The sequence below is a fragment of the Neofelis nebulosa genome, chromosome 6, assembly GCF_028018385.1.
Source record: "Neofelis nebulosa isolate mNeoNeb1 chromosome 6, mNeoNeb1.pri, whole genome shotgun sequence".
Lineage (NCBI taxonomy): Eukaryota > Metazoa > Chordata > Mammalia > Carnivora > Felidae > Neofelis > Neofelis nebulosa.
In genome coordinates this window covers 94,898,896-94,918,583 of record NC_080787.1, presented here as the reverse complement: position 1 = coordinate 94,918,583, position 19,688 = coordinate 94,898,896, and the positions used below count along the sequence as shown (strand labels likewise).

Sequence of the window (19,688 nt, the reverse complement as noted above, 5' to 3'; positions counted from 1 at the left end):
GTTTTTGGTTAAGAAAGTAAATGGTTTAAATCAATCTATAATCAAATACTATATTTGAATGGTGCCATAAATGCAGAGGAGTGTCAAAAGCCCAAATATAAAAATAACATGAAAAAAAAAAAAAAAAACTTGCAGAAAGATTTTGAAGGTCTCCTCTAATCTCTCACTCACATTGGTTTTATCAGATAAGCTAATTGTTGCTTGAAAATACAACAATATGAAATGTTTGGCCCTAAAGGTGTGAGGCAAGAGACAAATAAGCCTTACTTGTTGGGGGATCAAGGGAGAGTTAAATAAAGTATGTGTTCCTTAGAGAACATGCAGAATGTGAGGTGGGCTGGAGGGTGAAAACTGGTGACCTCTGGGCTATTTGCTGTTTTGATTTCATCAACTCAGAATTTTTTAAACAATTTTTAAAATTGTGTGCAATGAAAATCTCACAGATTTTTATATGAAAACATAGGTTTCAGGTTTTTCTGGAATAATCAAAGGAATGGACAACTTTGAGTAGACAATTCCACAAGGAAAGAAACAGTTACAGAGGTGAACAATCTTATAATGGACTGAGGCTTGACTTTTACCCTGGGACTGGCTGTCCTTTAGTGTTGCCAGTGTAAAGCAGGGAACTGCACTTTTTCTGGGGCAGAAGGGACCTGAATGGAATAAAGTATGGTAACCTGAATGCAGAATTTTCAGTAGGAAAAAAAAAAAAAGGAGGGGACAGGATTAAAAAGACAACATAAAATATCCAATACCTATGACTATATTGAGAATTTCTTTATTACCTCTGTAGTTTCTCTACTATAGACAAGCTTTGTTTAAAAATAAAAAACAAAAAACTACCAATGATGAAACTTTAAACAAAAAGTTAAATTCGTTCTTTTCCGTTACAGAAAAGAAAGAATTCATCAACACTTACCCTCAACACCCTATATACTATCAAAGAATTTTAAATGTCTTCTGCATTTGAAATAAGAGGCATGCAATTCAACTTATTAGCTCAGCTCTCAAAAATATTTCCTTATTGAAACTTGCTCCTAAGCCTAGGTTCACATATATGATGAAGATCCAAAGAAAGCTTATTTAACCTACACTAAATCTTGATAATGCATTAATGAGTCTTTTAAAGGGATAATTTTAATTCCCCAATCTTCAACCATAAAGACTATATAGTGCTAATCTGCCTTGCCCTTTCGATTAAACTTGTTAAGGGCATTCTATTTAGTCAGCACCCGGAATGGGCCATTAAAATTCTTGTTCTGTAAGAGTTGTGTTCAGTGCTCTGTTGTTTTAAATTCCATTAAATCCAAATGGTCTTTATCGCCCCATGACCACCGTGACTTCAATCAGCCAATTTAATTACCTTACAAAATTGTCAGCAGAAGCAGCAAAGAAAAACAGGAAGGCCTATGACGTTATCAGATTGAAATCTTCCTCTTTGGTGTTTAATCTAGACCAGTCAATAATGATGATGTGCACCTATTTCCTTTTCTTTCAGGGGCTTTTGACCTTACTTTTCATGCTAAGATTTAGGGTGTAAGATTCATTTGAAGCATTTCCAGTTCCTTGATAACTGGACTATAAATTGAAAGCCCACAGAAGATAATGTTTCACTACCCAAACAAGACAATCAACAATTCCATTTCAATACATCAGACCACCCTACTGGAGAAAACCTAGGGTCTCCCACAAACCCCAGGTATTATGGATGCAGTGGATTAATGATTTAAGTATAGTGCAGTTGAAAAACAGTCAACTGCTTTCTACTCTGATGTCTGAAAATGGACATCAACAATTTTCAGGGAACAAATGTAATTGGAGCCACGATAACACAGTAAAATCTTAACAACAGAAAGAGAAAATGAATTCCTCTCACTTGAATTTCTACCACAAAAGAGCAAAGCATTTTCTGTATCAGAAATTTTGACAATTAAAAGATAATAAAAAATTGTGCCATCTTTATCATAGGCAACACGTTATTTAATGGTGAATAGGGTTGAAAAGGCTCTGATAATCAATGATACATCTTATGTTTGGTCTATAGTATGTTCCTCCTTTGTGTGGGAGCAATTCACATTAACTTTCCTGTGCTGAGTAAATGTTGAAACAGTGTCATTTGAGAATTCAGGGAATGAACACACTGCAATAATCACTTGAATTAAACTACAAAGCAGAAAGTGTCTGTCTGAAGAAATGTCTACTGACATATAAACTGCTGTTCACTGCTGAAAGACAACCTCACAGAGCCTGAAAATGTGAGTTCCATGTGTCTAGGTGGAGAAGGGGTGCTATTTCTAAAGGACGAAAAGATCATTTTTCAAAGTCGTTTCCTGAAATGAGTGTGCCTCTGTTGATGGATCACATCAGAGTTAGTCTTTGAAGCTTTAAGAATAAGTGAGAACTTATGTGAAAAACAGATTTTTTTAGTGGCCGTTGTGTTGGCAATTCTTGGAAAGATATCCCTCCCCTGCTTTCCAGAGCTCAGCTGAGCAGGTGTTCGGGCTTTATCTATTTCAGACAGTAGCCGCTATTACTCCCCCATCCCCGCCTCTCAAGAGCCAGTTTTCCTGCTTCCAGATGTAAGGCCACTCCTCCCTCCCGCCCATCTCACCTCCCAAAGGAAGAAAAATCTCTTTCAAAGAACTTGTAGACAGGGGCAGCTTCTAAGCTCAGTCAATTCACTCACTCCCTTGATGTTGTAGTACATCTGCTACTAATTATTACATCTAGGAGCACTCGAGATGTCCAGCAAATAGGGGGATTTCCATAGGGACTCTTACACTCCTCCTCACGTCGTGGGTTTTATTATCTGAGCTGTCCCTGACCTAGTAGTCCTCACCTTCTGCCTGTGTGCTGGGAGGTGACTACGTGCTGCACCATGGAGCGGCGGCTAGTGTGCAGTAGCAAGGAGGTCAGAGCGCATCGGAGGGAAGACCTTGCCTGTGAAGCCTTTAAAGAAAGCCACTCTACTGACATGCTTAAAAGAAAAGCTAAGTCGAAACATCTGAAGGAAAGAAATGGCCTATATCACATGCTTAGCTCCTCCAACACGACTAGCTTGGAGAAGCTGCCCAATAGTCTGGGAGAAAGTTTGGGTTAATGTCCGGGCAAAGACATGCCTGGAGTTCTAAATGCCAATTCAGATAAGGACTGAAAAATAACTCGACCTCGAAGATTGGAAACAAGTGGTATCTTGAGGAGTGACCACTTAGCAAAGATGCCAAAGCCTCCCAAACTACAAAAGGGACTGCTAGCCCAGTACCAGTAGCATCCTGAGCCCCAACAGAGCTACTTTCTACCCCCATGCTGTCCCAGAAGCAGGGGTCAGAGCAGAACAGGAAGAGAGGGAGGCTACTGTAACAAAAGCAATGTTCAAGTACCGAGAGCTGCAGTAGTTTAGAAGGGAGACTATTGGGGGCCACACCCCCGCAAATGGAAAGACGGAAAGATCCTGCCTTTGCCCTCACCAACTGCAAGCAAAGAGAGCACGCAGCTGCGGAGACACAAAGGTGCCTCATTTACATAGAGGAAACCTGTGCCTGGGGAGAGGCCCCGCTGGAGGCTTCTCAGGCACCTGGAAAAGCTGGCTCTGAGAATGACTGATGTGACCTGGAGTGGGGAAACAGTCTCTGACCATCCAGTATCCACTGACATTGTCTCCCTAGGTGAGCGTTGCCAGGAGAAGCCAAAATGTGCACAGCCAGGATCAAAGACAGGAAACAGCCATCCACTTTGGAGTTAACTTTTAGCTGACCATAGATAGGTCCTTTCCCTCACTGCCCTGAGCTATCTTAAAGCTGAAGGAAAGCGCCCTAGGGTCAGCGCTCCAGAGACCTTCTCTCGGAGATGTTTGCTTCCCTCGAAGAGGAGCAGGCCTGGGTGTGAAGCTCAGCGAGAGCCAGTAAGGGTGGGAGGGGTGTCCCCGGGCAGAGGCGCTCCTGGGCGTAGCTACATAAGTTTTCTTGGGCACGAGAGAGGAGTCACTGTGCCAAAATGTTGCTTGCTTCACGAGAGTGCATTTGCCAGCATGTGTGTACGTTGTGTATGAGAGAGAGAGAGAGAGAGAGAGCGCTTTTTGTACCCATTAGACCTTCAGCAACTCGGCAAAGGTCAGCACCTTGTGCTGACAGCTCCCCAATCCACAGACTTTGATAGGAGGGCTCAGGGTCAGGGTCGAGTTACAGCCCTTGGGCAGGGGTGTGTGCGTGGTGCAGCAGGAGGTTGTTAGGGGTAGTAAGGACAGCGTAGAGCCCTTGAGGGTGGTTTTCCACCACCAACTGGAAGGGGGGCTGGGGCAGCCTCCTGGCCACATTCAGCAGTTGCCATGGCACCCAGGCAGAGTTTCTGGGTGGTTGGCGGCTCCTAGTCAAGCCCAGTTGGTTGGGGAGGTGGGGAAGGGACTGGTTGCCACCTCTTCAGCAGAGACAGTGCTTCTCACCCACACCTGGCAGGCCACTGCCCAGAAACCCCAAACCCTACTCTTACAAGGCACGAGGCTAAAGATGAGGCTCTGGTTGGCCCTTTGAATGAAAGTTGAAAATAACCTTACTCAAGAGTGGCTTATACACACTCAACCAGCCATCCAGTCCACTCAAAACATGTTTTCCCCAGGAGAAAATAAAACTCCCACCAATGCATCCAAATAGCCCAAGCAGGGAAATAGTCCAATGATTACAATATACACAGTCCTTCCCCATAACTCAGGTGGATAGCAGAGAAAACCAATCTCCAAGTGGAAGATGTTTGAAGTTAATGGAGAAAATAACAGGTTATCTAGAAACTGGGCCATTGGTTTAGGGTATCTAGGCACTGGTGAGAAGGTCTTTGCCTACTCTCCTATTTCTTAAGGACATTCTTAGTAAGCATTGGTCTAGGAAAATATATTTTTGTGTGTGTGTCAGCTCTTTTGGAGAGCTGTTACACACTCTGCTACAGTCGCCAAGATTTTTAATATGAAGATATGAAATGATCAGCGAATGTAACAATCTAATGATTCAGCAAATATTGTGCTGCAAGACCAGAGGAGCAATAATTAAATCTTTTGAGTACTGGTGGCAGTTTTTCGGCTCCAAGTCTTCTTTTTTTTCCCACCCAGTCCACAAGCAAACACACTAAGGCACACTCATTCACAAACACATTTCAGAAGATAACCTCAGTATTCCAAATAAGTAGGTTGTACTACTCAAAATATTGGGCAAAACTACCATACCGTAGCATTTACCATGCTTGAAGGAGAACAGCTGAACACACACACACATTTCCAATGATACAGAGACCTGTTTAATCTCATCCAAAGAAACAAGCATTCCTGTGGACTCTTGTTGCTAAGAGCAACGTGCTTAAGTACCATCTAAAGGCATGAAGAAAAAAAAAGCAAAAAAACAAAAAACAAAAAACAAAACAAAACAAAACAAAACTGCAACAGTTGGAATTTGGATATAACCTGTTGTCTGTCTTTGTCATTACCAGCCTTCTGGACTCCAGGTGTTTATGTGTTGGATAAGGGAAGGAGAGACTAAGATTCCTTTTTTTTAATATGTGAAAAGCATTCCTATCCTGGCAATGCAAAGCCCAAGAGAGATGATAGATTTTATCATTATAGAAAAAGCACATGGGAAAAAGGAAAGAGAGAAGATGCTGTTGACATAATAGGAGATGCAGGCAATCAGTTTGATTTAAATTTGACTGACTTAATGTATCTGCTTTTGTCTCAAAGACACATACTTGGGATTATATGGTTTCTTGCACTCTTTGGTCTAAATCCACTTGAACTGTCAAAGGAGGCTCCCACTGTGGGAGCGTTTACTCAGTTGGTTTTCTCCTCTCTCACTCCCATCTACTTAAGGGAACTTTCCCTGACTAGTCCTGCTCCTCCTAAAACTCCATTGGACATTCACAGCAGCTGAGCGTTGCCCACGCTTCATTTCCTCCAAGCAAATCTCCTGACCAGCGTTTTCACAGGAATCCCACGTTTAGATTTTCCTTCGAGCTCTAAAAGAACCCTGATTCCGTAGGAAAGCAATAGATTCCCCTAATATATAACTGCCACTCGACTCTTTCATCATGCCACGATGAAATAAAGACGCATACTCAGACTCCGGCACACAACTACTCTCCGCCCCAATCACCACTGTTAATCATTCATTAGATCAGGACTCTAAGAAAGCTGGGAGAGGAGGGTTCACAAGTTAAAAACAAACAGAACCCTTTCTTAGGACGCTATTTTACTTCGGCTAAGCAGCAGCCTCCTCTTGCTAAATAGAGCCTACTACCTTACAACAACATTTTTAAAAGCGCCGTTTCCCCCCAAAAAAGGCAACCAAGGACTGGAGAGCAGTGAAATTAGCCTAAAAGGCTCTCTGATGACAAAAGAAATCAAAAGGGTGAGCTCCTTCCACTCGCGGACCTGTCCGGGTCCCCGACCGAAGCGGACAGACGCCAACTTGCCAAAGAGTTACCAGGTACTGACTCGTCTGCCCCGCAAGCCGAGAGGCGTGCAGCCCCAGCGCGAACGGTCAGTCCGCCAAGCCCCGGAAGACTCCCGCGGAGACAGGCGGGCGCGACCGCCGGCTGTGCCCCCAGCGTCACCACCATCTCAGGCTACGGGGTGGAGGTAATGCAGCGACCACTACCAAACACTGGCTCTCACTTCATCCTCCCGTGGCTATTTTTTTTTTTTTTTTAAATAAAAGAAGGAAAAAAAGGAAACGAAACGGAAAGCACAAGCGGTTCTTTAAAACCCCTGGAGGCTATGGAGCAGCGAACAGGTCGGAATACGTTGAGCCCACCCGCCTGTAAGAGGGAACCCGCCTGTTTACATCCGGCTGCCTCGGAGCCGGAGACCAGGCAATGGAGAGGAATGGGGGATCTTACCAAATCTTAATACATGTGTGGTTCCTTGGGAATATCCAATCCACAGTAAGCAGAGCAGGAGTTTAATGGTGCGCCTGAAGACTGGATTACTTAGAATCGGGGAAATAATCTTCATGGTGTTTCTGTGTCCACACGCGCGGCACCCACTTCCCCGATCTAGCGTTAGGCTCCCGGTTCGGGTAGGAATGAGGATGCGTCGAGTGGTGGCCGCAGACACGATCACGGCATGGTCACAGAGAGGAAGGAGTCTCCGCTTCCCAAACCCATTAGCAATCGCTGCATGTTCTTCACTCACTGCGCCAAGGAGCAACCTTCCACTGCAAGGGATGGTGGGACATCCATGTTAGTCGGGGAGCATCCGGGAGAAATCCAGCACGCACACCCACAATGTCCGGCCGCGCGAGCCTGGGGAAGCAAAGGAGGAGGAAATCAATGGGAAATCCAGCCTTGGAAACCGCCGAGCGTCGGTGGCGAGCCACAGTCCCAGCACAAAAGGCGCTTTGCTCGCAAAGGTTTTGCCAGGCCCTATTCTACTGCACTGCTGCACAGCTTCTGACGTGAAGCCAAGATTAAGTGAGAAAAATTGAGATAGCTGCTTGCCTCTTAAGGCTCCCTGCCAGTGAGCTTCCCAATATCTCTTATGCAACCGATCTCATCGCCCGCTTTGAGTTTCAAGAAAGAAGTTGGATTTATTTACATGGAGAAAGTGCTTTTATTTTCCATAAGAGTCTTTGCTAAGAGAGTGACTGGTGTATGCAAGCAGACTTCGTACAATCAACTGATGAATTTTAATAAATGACAAGCTAAATCAAAGTCACTTTGCCTAGGAGTTGTAAAAAAAAAAAAAAAGGAAGTGGTCTAAGCAGAAGAATTTACTGCAAATGTAACCCGTGTTTAGGTTGAAACAAGGTCTTGTTTATATTCTTAATTTTTTTTTTTTTTTTTTTTTTTTTTTTTTTTTTTTTTTTTTTTTTTTTTTTTTGCCCAGGAGTGAATATAGATTGGAGTGCAATTGCAGAAGTTAAGATAGTCTTTAAAAACTTGAGTGGACATTCCTTGATTACTACTCAGGAATAAAAAGCAGACTTCAAGTGGTCTTTTAGAAGGAAAAGTGTTGAATTAAAATGAAGGATTCCTATTTTCCCACCCATATTTTTAGCTCATCTAAAATAATTGTGCATATATACAAAGACTATGATATTTAAGTTGGTATAACTCTTAAGGCTTCAATAACCTACACTCAAATTTCTTCTCATTTTAGGTTTTTGAATATGTTTTTCTTTCAGAGGCAGAATATGGGATCACAGTTTGGGCAACATTGAGTATCAATTTGTCTAAAAATGCCTTATTGTCTAGTGTTCTACTTAGAGTCTTTAGGCAGTGACTGTCTTGGCTTTGAAATTTATTTTTTTTAAGTACAGAAATACATATTCTTTTAACATGAAAATACATTTTACTGCTGAAATAGGTAATATGCTGTACTCCAGACATAGGAATAAAACTATCCAATCCTAATATTTTACATTAGCAAGTGAAACCCAGATGGTTAGTAATAAATATATTATTATATATTAATATTTTTAAGTGGTCAAGTAGCACAAAAGGCCAAGTGCTGGCCCTGTATTTTAAAATAATTGTTTTTTCACAACCAACTAACAGGGCATAGGTTAAACCTTATGAAAAAATTATAAGATTATACCTTATTTGAAGAATATCTAATTTTTTTAAGAAGGAGTGATATGAGGACTATTTCTTCCAGAGAGCAAGAAAATGATGTAATGTTTTCATTCCATCACAGTGATTTTTTCATTCTATTTTTTCTTAATATAAAATGCTGACTTGAAAATAGAGCTACATTTTGCAAAAGCATTAAGTGGGCACTGACTTTTCTTTAAAGATGGAGGCATAACTGCAGTGTCAAAAATAAGTATCATGAATGACTAGTTCTGCAGTGTAGCAGGCAATTCAATCAAATAATTTGACTATTTGAGCACTTTAAAAAGAACACCTTGTGCAAAAACCAAGGGTATCTAGCGACTCCTTCAGTCCATGTATAAAATATCTCTTGTAAGACATGTATACTCCAACACGTCTGTATTTGTTGTTTCATTTAGTTTCTATTCAATTTGTTCTCCCTCTTTTTTGATCCTAGCAGATACAATAATGACAGCCAGGGCAAAAATAAATATTCTTAGTTTTTTCATCTGTCAATATGATTGATATATAATACCTGAAAATAACATGCTCTGTTGTGACTAATCAAAATACTGCAGTTTTGCGGTATAGCTAGTATGTAATGAAACCTGAGAAAACAAAATGTACCATAACTCTTTGTTCACGTATTCTGTTAATGTAATGGCATTTGACATTACAGTTGTAACTTCTCTACTTAAATCTACCATTGTAAACTATTTAGCTTATGTGGGATTATTTATTGGATGTCTAGTTGGAAAAGCGAAAGATCAAGCTTCGAGATTCATGAAGTTCTTACCCAGTATATTAAACAGTAAAAAGTCCATCATAAATTTTTCTTACTATTAATTGGTCCCCAAAGAACCAATTTTGCACATATGCTAAATTAGGTTCATTTACATCCATCAACTAATCTGAAAGACTTCCACATCATAGAGAGCAACTCCACCTGTCTAACTGAACTTCTGCAAGATAGGAGACGACCTTTCTTCAGGACCACGGACAGCGCTCCAGGCATTGATTTATTCTGGAGTAGTACATTGAAAGTAGTGCATTGAATGGGTAATGTGCCATTTGAAGTGACAATGAGCATAATTCTACCACACAGAGTCTGGGAATTTGAATTATTGCATTGTTCACATTGTCAAGAGGATTATTTTGTCAACTGTGCTGTGTGTATATTTCAGTGTGACTTACTGGGATTGCCTGGCATACCCAGGATGTGCTAATAGTCATCCCTTTCCAGGGCATACTACTACAAAAGCCATTTACATTAACTGTAAATCCCCTCATGAGCACTAAACTGTTCTTCATTTAAAAAAAAATGCCTGAAAGACCACTAAGAATTCAGAATACTGAATAACATCAATGCTATTGCTATCGATGTTCAGTGGCTAAAGACATTTCTAAAATGTACAATTAGTTATTGCTTTAGAATTCTCCACCTTCAGGTTTTCATCTGTTACAAGAGTAATCAGACTAATTATTGTTCTTTCTAATTAAACTTCATTCACTCCCAGGACAAAAACACAAACAACCCTTAAAAAAAAAAAACCCTAAAACAAAAACAACAAAAATCCTAAAATTACCCACCCCCCCTGCTCCGAGTACTAGAAAAGAATGACCTGATGGTGTGGAAGATGCCTTACAGTAGGGCAATCTTGAAGTTATTGCAAGTTTCTCCCCAATACTGATACTAGACATCATAGTTCTGAGACTATATGATTGGTAAAGTTATTGTATAGTGTTCACTGACCAAACTGAACTCTTTTAAAAATCGTGTCAGTTTTGTAATTTGTTCCTTTTTCAAGGAACAAAAAGCACTATTTGGTGGCAGGGAATCATATATTTAGTAACAGTGAGATTTACACACCTTATCCCATAGTTACATTTGCTTTTGTCTATTTTAACCATATGGCAACCTTTATTTCTAGAAGCCAAAGCTCTGTAGGTTCCAAGGTCAAAGCAGAGATGACAAACTGCAAGTACATACATATATGCACACACAGAGGAGACCTGTATCTAAAAGTAAGCCTCAACACACACACACACACACACACACACACACACACACACACACACACACAGAGAGAGAGAGAGAGAGAGAGAGAGAGAGAGAGAGAAGGTCCTGACATGAAGAGATATCAAGCCTATGATAAATTAGCAAAGAACAAAATGCATATCATGTTCATGCAAAGCTTGTTCCAACAACAACAAAATGCCATTAGCTTCATCTTTCACTGTGTTTTTATATTTACTGACACTAATGACCTCTTATTCTTGGGCACTATTACTTGAGAAGCAATTTTAGTTCTCTATTCTCCCAGTGAAAATGAATCTTATTCTAGTTAGCTGCCACCTGCTGGGGCATGTACAAATGTGTAACAATCCTTACAGCCTAACATTTAAGAAGACAATGCCTTATACCTTTTGCAAGAGACAGCAAATACATATCCGAGAACAACCTGAATTTCAAAGGTGTTGCAAAGGTTCTTCCATGCCATACCTATATGTAAATTGTTTCACACGGAATTCTTTCTAAAGATTCCACTTGACTTGTCACCAAAGTCCTGCTGTTACGTGACATTTGAGACACCTCATCTCACAGTAACACCTGACCTGTTCTTCCATGTATATGGCCTGTTGTATGGAAACTAAGCTAAAATAAACAGGCTGTTCATCCATGGCATTAGAGGTGCCAGAGAATAAAGTCAGAGCTGATATCACTTAAAACCACACTGTTGCATACTTACACTTCACTCTTCCTAACTACGAATGCTCTGGTATGCAATCCCTTGTGATTCTGAACACATATCAGCTGTTCCACCAACATTCTGCTGCATTGATGATTAATGACATTTAGAGTTTTAATTAATTTTTAGATGCCAAAAAGAAGTGTATCTTAATTAAGAAATTGAATTGGAATAGCTTTACATTTCCTGGAAGCTTTTTTTTTTCTTTTTTTAAGATTTTAGTCTGTGCAATCTTCAATGGGTTTTAACAGAAGAAAACTAACAGGGAAGACTTCCAGGCATCACTTATTTTTCAATCACTTTCCTTCCGTGGGTTTCATATTGTTTGTTTGTTTGGTCGGTTGGTTGTTTAATAAGTTCCTAAGGCCACTGAAAGCTGCGGTGATGGTTACAGTAATGGTTTCTATAAAAGTTAGGCAAATCAAAAATTGAAATATTATTACCTACCTTCCAGCAACTAAACTACAGGCTAGTTACGATTGGAATGAATCAATCATCTCTTGTGTAATAATTAATCCATAAGGGAATTTCTGATGACAGAATACTTACAGTATGAAGATGAAGAAGTGCTAGAAGGTTGTCTGTGTGTTACCAAAAGGACAGTAGTAGTAAGTTTTCTAATGTCCCCTATTCCCTTAATTGGAAATCATTACCTAGGGGGTCTCAGTTAGGTCGTGGTGTTTAGTAAAGAACTCCCTGAAGGTAAAAATATCAGGGAATGAGAGTCATTGAAAGTTTTTGCCGTTTACGATCCACCCCGGTGACTCCCCTTACCCTAATGGGACGTCCTCCGAGTTTTTGGTTTTTCGTTTGTTTTTTTTTCAGGCGCTCCCGGTACTGGCACTGGTTAAAATGAATGTCTGTACTTGAGCACAGAACTAAGGAGCAGGGTTAATGGAAAAATGGGCGGATGGAATGAAGGCTTGGGAGTTCCTCAGACCCGCAGGCAGACACACGGGTTCTTGCCATCTGTCTCTCTTCGCCTCGCGTGAGTCCCGGTAGCTGAGGCCACTTCCTGACACGTCCACTTACTAAATTATTTTATGTGGAGAACGCGAGCGCCCGCAGCCAACCGAGCCAGTTGCATCCTTGACGGGAATTGGCTGAGGCGAGCGGGACAAAGCCACTCGCAGCGAATCGGTCCAGCGGGTACCGTGAGCGCACCGGGCTCCGCCGCGCGGCTGTTCGCCTTCTTCCTCTCCAGGCGTTAAAAGCCCCTCGCCCACCCTCGGTCCCTCCTGTGGGAACGTACACCTCGGGAGGCAGCCCCGAGCGGAGCCCACCGGGGGGAGTCCTTACCTCTTGCTGCGGGTGAGGTAGGCAGGGAGGGGGAGGGGTGGTCCTCGGGGAGGAGCAGCCAGAGGAGGTCGGGCGGGAAGTCTGCTGCTCCCGGACAGAGGAGCGCAGCCGCGGGCGCCGAGCGCGAGTGACGGCGGCGGCGGAGACGAAAACCGTGGAGCGGCGGCGGCGGCGGCGGCAGCGGGAGCGGCGGAGACAGACACGCCTCCTGGCGGGGGTTCCTCGCCTCTTGCTTTAAAGGCGCCGCACTCCTTTCCCTGCGGCCCCTGCACACTCTCGGCGGCTACGGCCACCAGGGCGCAGCGCTCCCCCCTGGACCTCAGGAGCGAAAGTGCTAGAATTCTGGGCGCCACCAGGCTCGGACGTTATAAGTCCGCTGACCGAGACTTCATCTCCTGCGCACACCCCCGCCTGCTCTGGGATGGGGGGGGACCGGGACTGAGATGTTCGGTCAGGGAGTGATGAAACCCCCAAGGAATTTGCCTGGCCCCGGGTTGTGACAACACATGTAAGGAGCCCGAGCACGTTCGGTTCTGGGTGGTGGCTTTTATACCTCTTCGAAACCATAGCAACGAAACTTATTTGCTGCCAGGATTTGAGGAGCAGCCCGTAGTCTCCAAAGTGGCCCTTTTAGTCCAACTACTGCCATTTCCCTTTGAGGTTTGCGGTAAAGATTTTGTTTGACCTGCTCCTTACTCCCACTTGCACCTCCTGTGCACACGCTACCAATGCTCTCTCGTCGCGCTGCCCGTACCCCTTTAGATGCCTGGAATCCGCGCACCTCTCCTCGCCTCCGTTGCTGAAAGTAGAAAGAGACTTCCCCCGGGCGTCGGCGAGAAGTCTCTGTGCCTGTCTGAGGGCTTAATGGCAGACGTCTTCTTGGCCCCTGTCCCCGCCCCCGGCCTCCGAGGTCCTTGAACTATCAACCCAAGCAAATCGCAGAAAGAAGTTGGATTTTAGATCTGGTGGGAGCCGAACCTGAGGTCTCAGGCTCTACGGTTGTAGAAAGGAGCCTGGGGAGAAGTCCCGGCTAGGCAGCCGCCAGTCTAAATTCCCTGGGGGACTTTTTATCGGGCCCGAGGTGGGGAGGGGCACCTAAGATCTACAGTCTTCGCGAGGCTCGGCTTCAGGGAGGAGCCTCCGGCCACGAGCACTACAGGCTTCCCCTGCTTCTCAGCAAAAACGATTAGCTTCTGCAAACAATCTCTGATTTCTGCTCCTCTGGGTCGGATAAGTCAACATCTATTCAATACCAATGCTATTTTATCCTCGGTCCTACAATATTAACTAGAGCAGAGACTTAGCAAGTTGCCCCCAGAGGAAGTTGGCGAGCAGCGATTCGCGAGGTTTAACTGAGGCTGAGCCGGAACAGGCCCTGCGCTGAGCCCGTAGACAATTTTCAAACGGGTTGTATGAGGAGGGGCCAGGTGAGATCCCGTGGGTCTGCGGGATCCTTCAGCAGTCCTGATCCCCAGCGGCACTCAGATCTGTAATTTCGAAGGCCCAGAAGTAGAGAGGCTCTGCGTACCCAGGGACTAATTGTCTTGACTGGAGTCGAGCGAGCGTTTGTCCTTAGGTTGCTTCCTTCCCTGCAGCCCTGCCCTCTCCCCCTCTTCCCCCCTCCCCCCCCCCCCCCCCCCCTAAAATTAAGCCCTCGTCGGAGCCTGGCTCAGCTTCACCACCCTCCACGCCCTGGGGCTAGCGCCTGATTCAGCCTAGTCCTGCAACACACAGAAATAGTCCTGCCCAACCCTACCTGGCTCTTGCGCAAAACCACCAGTCTTGGACACCACCTCGGAGTGGTGGCTTCTTGGACACCACCTCGGAGTCTCCTTACCTCCTACATGCCTACTGTGCCCGCCCTGGTTGGGGAGACTCAGGACTTACAGAGGTTAAGGAGAGATTAGTTAGTGGCAATGGAGAGTCTGTTAGTCATTTAAAGATCCAGGGGGTGGCAGGGAGGCTCCCGTAATTAAGTCAACAGCAGCCTTGTTGTACGGAGTAAATAAATAGTCAATGACTCCATTGTGCCTTGTGGAGCGGGCAGCACAGACGCGTGACTGGCTCTGGGCGCCTGGGCTCCAGCTGCTGTGACCTGCAGCCTAATGGGCCCTCGAGGCAGAGCCCAGTTTGGGCCAGGCCCGGAAAAAAATACCCTATTCAGTCCCATTCCCCCACCGGAGGAATGGTGACAACTTGTCCACTGGCCAAAGACACTGTCCTTGTCATCATACAATTCAGCCTTGCCACTTCCAGGAGGGAGGAGCAAAAAGCTGCACACAGAATAGATTCCAGTGCAAATCCCTGGGTGAAGGCAACCTGCTCTGTTTTGTTGTAGCTCTGAGAGAGTAGAACAGGGAGTGTGTCTCATCTGACTTTAAGTGTTCAGCATAGGGTTTGGCATACAGTGAGTGCCGCATGAAAAAATGAGATCACTGGATCAACCTTACACATTCCACACTGTTGTCCCCTACCACCTTTGATCTGGGAAAGGGGAAGCTTCAAACAACTTCCTCTAAGTGCTCTGTGTATTCTTAGAACCTAGTAATAAATCTCTTTTCCAGAGCAACCAGGACACATTTATAAAGAAAGAAGTAACAGACACTAGCAAGGGCTTGGAGGGCAGGGGGAGAGCTAGAAGAATGAAACAAATCAAAATTATGCATGTTGTGACAAATTCATTTCCTCAATAACAAAATGGTATCTGAATTCTAATGAGAAAAGTACAACAACAAGGGAGCATTAGACTACACACACCCATTTAACCCTTCAAGGTAAAATTCTTCCACACCATAAAGAGATATGTTCCAGAATTTATTTCAGGGTTTATAAGGTCATACTTTAAGGGAGCAAGGATCCCAAGTTTCTTTAGGGTCAGTGGTGAAGCTTTTTCTTCTCGATTCCTAGTCATCCTTAAGAATTAATCTTCTGTCTCTGAGGAGGTCTGAGTTCCTTAGCTAGAGTCTTACTCAGGAACCCCCTCTCTATCTTCCCTTTCTTAGCTGTCAAAGTACTCTTAGAACATTAGCAGGTCTACGATTCTGACTCCTGAGGACCCAGAACAGACCAATCTGAATTGCCAACCTGACTGCAGGTTTTGTTTGCTTGTATGTTTTGGTCTTCCTTGTTTATCTTGTTTTTAGTTTTTTTTTTTTTTTTTATGTTTATTTTAGAGACAGAGAGAGAGAGAGAGAGCAGGGGAGGGGCAGAGAGAGGGGGAGACACACTGAACTCACAAACCAGGAGATCATGACCTGAGCTGAAGTCAGACACTTAACCTACTGAGCCACCCAGGCGCCCTTCAGTCTGCCTTGTTTGTACTGAATGAGAACTGGAAAGTATTACTTTGGATCAATTAGTCCGAACCCTTCATTTTACAAGACACACAAGACAAGGTAAGAGAAGAGGAGTGACTTGCTTGCTCAGGATGTGGCAGAACAGACACTGTCTTCTAGCTGCATAAAGCAGCATCAGGCTGTCTCCTGTCATCCACTTTCAAAACTTAGAATCATATGAAGTTAAGACTAAAAGAGACTTCAAGAACTTCTACTCTATTTCAGGGTCACAGAACTTTCTCTCATCTGGAAAAATAAATGTGTATATGTTTACTTGGCCTTGAAATTTTTCATACAATAATAGAAGATACACATATCCCCTGAAAGCTCATTGTAGGCTAATCCACTCCCTACATCCCAGTCTAAAAGCCTCTAGTCTAGTCCAACAACATCATTTTACAGCTGATGAAATCTAAACAGCAACAACAGCAACAACAAAAACCTTAGAGTTGGAGTGAGTTAAGGACAATTCCTGGACACTAGGCATCCTGATTCCCACCTGTCCCTATTCCCTCAAGTCTTCTTAGCTGTAATTGGACATACATTACACTGAGGTATTAGTAACTCATAATGACTTAATGGATTTTTATCTCAGAATAATTAATATCTGACCTTGAAGGATGGGATCTATTATTCCTTTCTGAAACCTCTCAGTATATTTACTGAGTACATACTATCTGTCAGGCAACTGCTCTAGTGCTAGCAAAACAGCAGTAAATAAACAAAACCCCTGCCCTCACTGAAGGCAGTTTAATGGCAGGAAGATAGACAACAAACAAACACACAAGCAAATATATAACATGTCAGATAGGAGTGTTAAAGAGAAAAAGCAAAGTGAGCAGAATAGGACATGTTGGGGAGACAGAGATGAGGGAAGGTGTTATGTTACATAGGGTGGTCAGGGAATGTCTCCCTGATTAGTTGACATTTGAGTAGAACTCTGGAGGAAGTAATAGAGAGATCCATGAACCTAGTTGGAAGAAGAGGAAATATCAAGTGTCAAGGTCCTCTGGTTGGAACAAATGTAAAACCCCTAAGGAAGATCAATGAAGCCAATTCCCAGAGATGAGATGGGAGATTGATAGAAAATCCAGTAAGAGAGGAACAGAGGATCAGGTCTCAGAGGATTTTGGATTTTTCTCTAAAAACAACACAGAAGCCTTGGGAGGGGTTTGACCAGAGGAGATGTATTATCTGACATAAATGTAAAAGGATATCTTTGGCTGTTCTATTAAGACTGGCTAGACTTAAAAAGGGCAGAATTTAGGCAGGACAACTAGCTATGAGGCTACTGAAACAATCCAGAGAAGAGCCAGCTATGGATAGTAGTAGGGCAGTAGCATGAGGATGGTTAAAAAAAAAAAAAAAAAAAAAAAAAAAAGATTACTGATATATTTTTAAGTAAAGCTGAGAGAATTTGGTGATATATAAAATGAGGAATGAGTCTAAGATTTGGGGCCTGAGTAACTGCAGAATGGAGACACTATTTATTGAGATGAGAAACACTATAAAAGAAGAAGTTTGGAGGGTATAGGATGAATTAATGAAGGAGAATTTGGACATGGTGGATTTCTGACATGCATTAGACATCTAGATAGGCCAAATGGGCAGTTGTATACAATAAATGTGGTGCTCAGAGGAGAGGTATACATTGGGAGTCATCAGGTCATAGAGTTATGAGACAAAAGAGATCATCTAGGGGATAAATATAGACAGAGAAACGAAGAGTTTTCAAGACTGAGCACTGAGACATTCCACAGTATAGGCATTGAGGAGATGACAAAGAAACAGCAAAGGAGACAGAGAAGTAGCAGACACTGAGCTAGAGGAGAACCAAGATTTTTCCCAGAAGTCTAGTGAATAAAGTAATCTCTTGAGTGAGTGACTGCTCAGCTATGCTAAATGCTGCTGATAGATGAGATGAGTGAGCAGTAAGAATTTGCCACTTGACTGAATGGCCACTAGTGGAAGCTACCAGTGAGCTTGATGAGAGTGTGCTTGGACTAGTGGTAGAGATTAAAGCATGCTTGAAATAAGTTCAGGAGAGAATAGGAGGAAAGGAATTGAAGATGGAGAATAAAACCATTTTTCCCCCAAGGAATTTTGTTTGTAAGTAGAGAAGAGGAACAGGGCAATATCTAAAGGACAAGGTGGAGCTAAGGGATTCTATTTTTTTTTTTAATTTTAATTTTTTAAAAATTTACATCCAAATTAGTCAGCATATAGTGCAACAATGATTTCAGGAGTAGATTTCCTTAGTGCCCCTTACCCATTTAGCCCATCCCCCCTCCCACAACCCCTCCCATAACCCTCAGTTTGTTCTCCATATTTATGAGTCTCTTCTGTTTTGTCCCCCTCCCTGTTTTTACATTATTTTTGTTTCCCTTCCCTTATGTTCATCTGTTTTGTCTCTTATTTTTAAACAAGAAGATGGTATAGAACGTTAGTATTATGATGGGAGTAAATCAACTGCTGTTGGAGAAGAGATGAATGGTTGCCCTTAACTAGTCATGAGAGGATGCAATCAAGTAGACAAACACAGGGGTTAGCCTTGAATAGAGGGGTCCATTAATTCAAGTAATAGGAGGAATTGGTAATAGGTAAATTGGTGTTGTAAGTGGTGTTGAGGGCGTACTTTTCCTATGTGTATGTGAGCTCCAAAGCCCCAGACTGGGCTGCCTTGCTCCATAGATACCTTCCTTACTATTCTCTGGCTCCTACCATCCTAAGTATCAGAATGTTGCCCATTTGCCCTCCCAGTAGCTTACATACTGAATTTTTCAGGAAGACAAGGGAAAGGAAGGAGAAAATAGGAAGTGGAGAGGATGTGAGGTCCTCTTGTTATTCTTTGCATTTTCTTTATGAAATAATAATAATAAAAAACATAAGCTGAGGGTCTTGGAAAGGAGAGAACATATTAGATGTTTAGGGAGAATAGAGAAAGTGTGAATTTTTTTCAAGTTTTTTTAATTTATTTTGAGAGAGAGAGAGAGGGAGAGAGAGAGAGAGAGAGAGAGAGAGAGAGAGAGAGAGAGTAAAGTGAGGGAAGACCAGAGAGAGGAGAAATAGAGCATCCCAAGTGGGCTATGCACTGACAGCACAGAGCCCAATGTGGGGTTCGAATACACAAACCTTGAGATCATGACCTGAGCCGAAACCAAGAGTCAGATGTTTAACAGACAGAGCCACCCAGGCACCACAAGAAAGTGTGAGATTTTTATTTAGAAGAATGGAAGAGTGAAATGATAATGAAATCTAGTTGGATGCTTGGCCTACACTCAGAGCCACTTGAAATTAATGATCAAGAATCTAACTAGTGAGCATGATCATGTACTCTTCCTTTTTTTTTTAAGTTTTATGTTTATTTAAGTAATCTCTACACCCAATATGGGGCTCAAACTCATCACCCTGAGAGCAAGAGTCACATGCGCTTCTGACCTAGCCACCTGGGCACCCCTCATGTACATTTCTTTAGCAATCTTTAGTGTACAAGAGCAGGTTTGGAGTAGGTAAAGAGTTGCATTCAAGAAGGGTTAAGGTTTTGCCAGGCTAGTGTGATGAAGAGATAGGGAAATGATGGAGTTAAATGTGTATGCAAGATTGTTCTTATGTTGATAAACCATGAAAAGCAAGAATAAAGTGAGGATACAAAGAAGCAAGAAGGGATCAAAAAAAGCTGATAGAATTAGTGGGGTCACTCTTTGCTACAAGTTTTGATGTAGCTGGGGTAATGAAG

General features: G+C 43.0%; 1 protein-coding gene across 5 annotated transcripts in view; it reads right to left on the bottom strand.

The window, feature by feature from the left end:
• GRIK2 (glutamate ionotropic receptor kainate type subunit 2) overlaps positions 1-13,116 on the bottom strand; it is a 659,820-nt gene extending 646,704 nt beyond the window's left edge. For 3 of the 5 annotated variants that reach the window (XM_058734821.1, XM_058734824.1, XM_058734823.1), the window contains exons 1-2: positions 12,618-13,114; positions 6,874-7,278 (exon numbers count right to left, since the gene is read on the bottom strand). In XM_058734821.1, coding sequence (XP_058590804.1) covers positions 6,874-6,988 — 115 coding nt within the window. In that variant the 5' untranslated portion in view covers positions 6,989-7,278; positions 12,618-13,114. Of the gene's footprint in view, positions 1-6,873; positions 7,279-12,617 lie in introns of all 5 variants that reach the window. The other 2 variants (XM_058734822.1, XM_058734820.1) reach the window with 2 other exon arrangements.
• Between the last annotated feature and the right edge of the window lie 6,572 nt (positions 13,117-19,688).